At 44.8% G+C, this 4,443-nt stretch overlaps 1 protein-coding gene across 1 annotated transcript; it reads left to right on the forward strand.

The window, feature by feature from the left end:
- Positions 1–1,020: 1,020 nt before the first annotated feature.
- Positions 1,021–1,875, forward strand: LOC122404225 (uncharacterized protein K02A2.6-like). The gene has a single exon (XM_043408155.1). The coding sequence runs from the start codon at positions 1,021–1,023 to the stop codon at positions 1,873–1,875; it is 855 nt and encodes a 284-aa protein (XP_043264090.1).
- The last annotated feature ends 2,568 nt before the right edge of the window (positions 1,876–4,443 follow it).

Below are 4,443 nucleotides of genomic sequence, written 5' to 3' on the forward strand. Positions count from 1 at the left end.
CACTGATAGTGGCTGCCGATGCTAGCTCCACTGGGATCGGAGCAGTCCTACTTCAACGCGACTCTAACGGACACGAACGCGCCGTTTATCACATGAGTCGAAGTCTCACGGACTCCCAACGGAATTATTCCCAGCTGGAAAAGGAAGCACTTGCGCTCGTCACTGGAGTTGAACGCTTCCATAAATTCGTATGGGGCAGACGGTTCGTCTTACAAACTGATCACAAGCCACTGGTGGCCCTGCTCCAAACCGAAAACACAAAGGGCCTGAGACCAACCACAGCAGCACGGCTCAAGCGTTGGGCACTGCGTCTTCTTGGGTATGATTTCAAGATTGAATACATTCGTACTCAAGACTTCGGGCAAGCAGACGCCTTGTCGCGGTTGATGGTAAAATTCCGCCAGGATAATGCCGAAGAACTACAGGTGGCGGGGGTGCAGGAGGTCGAAAAGGAACTCCTCCAAGTCAGGAATACTTGCATCGACTCGTTCGGAAAGGAAATTCGAGGCAAGCTAAAAAAGGCTACGGAAGATGATTCCATCCTCACCGCTGTGTTCAAGGCCATCAGAGAAGGCTGGAGCAGTACTGGGAATCCTGAGTCCTTACAGCACTACCAAAGACGCGCCGATCAACTCGCCATAGTGGGACGGTACACTCCTACTCAGTGATAGGATTGTCATCCCTGACAAGCTGAGGCCAGCTATCTTGACCGCTCTCCACCGAGGACATCCGGGCATCCGTCGAATGAAACAACTCGCAAGAGAGTACGTCTACTGGCCAAAAATGTCAGGAGACATCGAACAGCTTGTACGCCAGTGCGATCCTTGTGCGCTGACCCAGAAGCTTCCTCGCAAGGTGCCGCTCAACCCGTGGCCGGTACCATCACGTCCCCTTGAGCGGGTGCACCTGGACTTCGCTGGTCCCATCGACGGAAAATACATCCTAATTTTTGTGGATGCATACTCTAAATACCTAGACGTATCACTCTCAACCTCGATTTCAGCAAGCCGTACCGTCGAGATGTGTCGCGAAATTTTCGCCAGATATGGCGCTCCCGAGGTGATCGTCACTGACCACGGCACCCAGTTTACAGCAGAAGTATTCGCTGTCTTCTGTCGTGAAATGCAATGTACGCATCTCTTGTCAGCAATAAATCATCCACAATCGAACGGTCAGGCCGAAAGAATGGTGGATACGGTAAAAAGAGCTATCGCGAAGGATCCTACAAACTGGAAGAAACAGTTATACGAGTTCTTGTACAGCTACAGGTATTCGCCGTGCTCCGCAACAGATACCGGGAAATCTCCGGCCGAAATCTTCTTCGGCAGACGGATGAACACGCCGTTCACCAAACTGTTTCCTAAGTTCTCAACCGGTGAACATTCTGGAGCGTCTACTCCGGCAATACGACGAGGTATGAAGCAGCAGTTTAACAGACACCACGGCACCATTCCACGTCAACTTTCCGTGGGAGATCGTGTAGTGGTCTTGACGAGCAGGAATAAGCGTGAACAGGGCGAGGTCTGGAAGATCTTATCTAAGACGCGCTATACGGTACGCCTTGACAACGGCAAGGTGGTTGATCGACATATTAACCACATTTGGAGGGGAGGATGTGGAACGGCAAAGCCAAGAGGAGGAGATGAGATCGACAACTGGGGATTCTACGAACCACCCCCAAACACCTCTTCTGTTCCGCAGACCGTTCCCGACACTGGCATACACCTAAACACTTCGCAGGAAACTCAGTTGTCCGGGAACCAACACTTCGAAGAAGCGGTCACCCAACCAGCATCTACGAGACCAACCCGCCTTCGAGCACCAGTAAGAAGACTGATGTTAGATCCAGCCTCTAAATCCTATTTGGAGTGCTGACTTTTCTGAAGGGAAGATGTTGGGTATAGTAGGTGCCGCCAGGAGGCGCGGCAAACGGGCTTGCCATGCGCCGGGGCGGCGAGAGTCAGTTGGCTGGACGGGGAGCCCATGCCCGCGACGAACACAACAAGATGAAATTTGTTTTTAAAAGCGTTAATTATGGATTTAACCAAACTTATTATTAAATATATCATTTTATATTTTATATGTTATAATTATATGCTATATTGATATAGAATCTGTATAATTTACTTGATTTTAATGATCTTCGGACCATGTTCCGTAGTCGTCTTCATCGTTATCTTCACTTTCACTAGTTGACCCTTCTTTTGGTTTCAATAACTGAAGCACTTCTTCGGATAGTTTTGATACGGAGGTTTTCGGTATATTTTTACTCGCTATAACCGGATCAGAAGTGGATAATAGTCTATAGAATAAGTCACGGTTAGTATGATATCTGGAACGTTTCTGTGTATGGTCTCTTCTGAACCGTTTCACGTATTTATTTTGGGCTTCCATCGATTCTTCAGAAAGATGTCCTATAGGAAGAAGCATTGCTTTTGCTATTTTTGCTCCGTGAATTAAAACTTTGTGCACAGAAGGTGGCATATAATACCAATTATAATTGTCCACATATAATTTGGCCGTTTCTTGACAATAATTATTAAACGGAACATCATTTATTTCTCGGCCGCTATTTAAGACGGTTAATATATTGGAAAATCGTTGTATTAATTCTTCATTGACACCAGTTATTTCCGAAAATAATCTTACATTTCTAAAGGCACGTCTGGCGGTATTTCCGTCATTCGATGTACCATGTCCCTGTTTAGGTAAATCTACCAAAAGACCCATTTTCTGTTTAAAATCTTCTTGCACTCTGCGCTTTCTTTTTTCCAATAATTCTTTATATGAAAATTCCTGTGTTTCACTTTTTTTTGACGTTGCTTGCCATTTTTTAAAATCTAGCCTATATGATATGTGAAGCACGCACTCTAAAAATCGAATTCGGCAGTGCAAGGGTGAAAGACCAAATTGTATTGAAGTAGGATCTTCGGAGAATTGAAAAGAGATGTTGTCCAAATTATTCATTTCTGAAATACTGCATTTACATATATAACAGCGCATGCTTGATGTATGTGTAAGGGAATTACAAACTTTGCCATCTATCATGGTGAGCAGCATTTTAAACTCTACAGAAATGTTCTCAAAGGTATACCGTACTAAATTGTTAATTTCTGTTTGAATCCTTTCCTCTTCTTCTTTAATTAATTCTGTCGTCTCGTGTATCCACTGGAGGGATATCGGTCTGCAAAATCGGGAACTGGATGGTCTTGGATTTTCCCAATATACCTTCTTGGAAAATGTTCCAATTAGTTTAAGAGGTACCATTGCCGTCATAAAAATATTTTCATCAGACTGGTTTGTATTAGAATTGTGCCACCCTTGTTTATACGTAGAATGACCAGAGCTTCCATCCATTCCCCATTTGGATATTAAACAGAAATTATTTTCCTCCGTTTCTAATGTAGGTGTAAGAAGCAACTTAAATCGTTGTATCGTATGGTTTAACAGATTTTGTACATTTACTATACACTTTGTGTCCGAAATCTCAATGTTTTGTGGGTATGTTTCTTTGCGTACACGTCGAAGAATAAAATCGGATGGAAGAATAGTACTTCCATGTGCTATACAAAGCTGTCTCACATTTAGATATTGTTGTCGGGTAAAATGTGATGACATTATTAATGATAATGCCTCTTCTGGAGGTTCTGAGGATGGAGAATCTTCATCAGAATTTAATTTCTTCCACATTTCATTTGCCTCAGCTGGTGTTGCCTGGGCAATCATCCTAATTAATTTTGCTGCTGCCACATTTCCAGATTTGTGTAAACTTCGAGCAGCTGCGTGTATTAAAATATCTGCTGGTGTATTTTCTAATACGTCGTCTGTTCTGCGACGTTTATTTCTCTCACTTAACTCTGCAAATTCTTTTTTCGGTCGACCCCCTTTGGACGAGGAATCGTAACCACCTGATTCAGCGAATACTTCATCTGGAAAATGAATTATCTCCGCTAGCCACTGTTCATTTTTCTCTAGAAAATAGGAGTTCTTTCTATGAGAATCGTGCCATCTGTCGCGACCCGACTGTGATCGCGACCTCGCCACTCGCGACCGCGCGTAATTTTTCCTTGGCTCGGGGTCGTCACTCCCCAGCTTCCTTTACTGATTCGCGGCCGTACTGCGACGCGTTATCTTAACAAATTAATTTTAAGACTAACTGGTTCAAATTTTGATGGTTTGGATTTGATGCTGAATGTCTCGCTCTATTTAGACTGACTGTCCCCGGGCGATCGGGGTGCTGCCTTTTATAGGTGCTTCCCGATCGTCATTTTTTTCGTCGAGCCGGGTGCAAAAATCCTCGCACGTGCGTGCCGCGGAACATTCTCGATCCTTCGAGAACGGTATTCCGCGACACGTGTCCGCTATCGAATTTTGCACCCGGCCCGATTCCTACAATCGGTTGGGGACGGCCCGATTTCTGGAATATTCTTTCGCGTCGGCCGG

This window comes from Colletes gigas, unplaced genomic scaffold, assembly GCF_013123115.1.
Source record: "Colletes gigas isolate AHSC1104 unplaced genomic scaffold, ASM1312311v1 Colletes_gigas_Sc00129, whole genome shotgun sequence".
Lineage (NCBI taxonomy): Eukaryota > Metazoa > Arthropoda > Insecta > Hymenoptera > Colletidae > Colletes > Colletes gigas.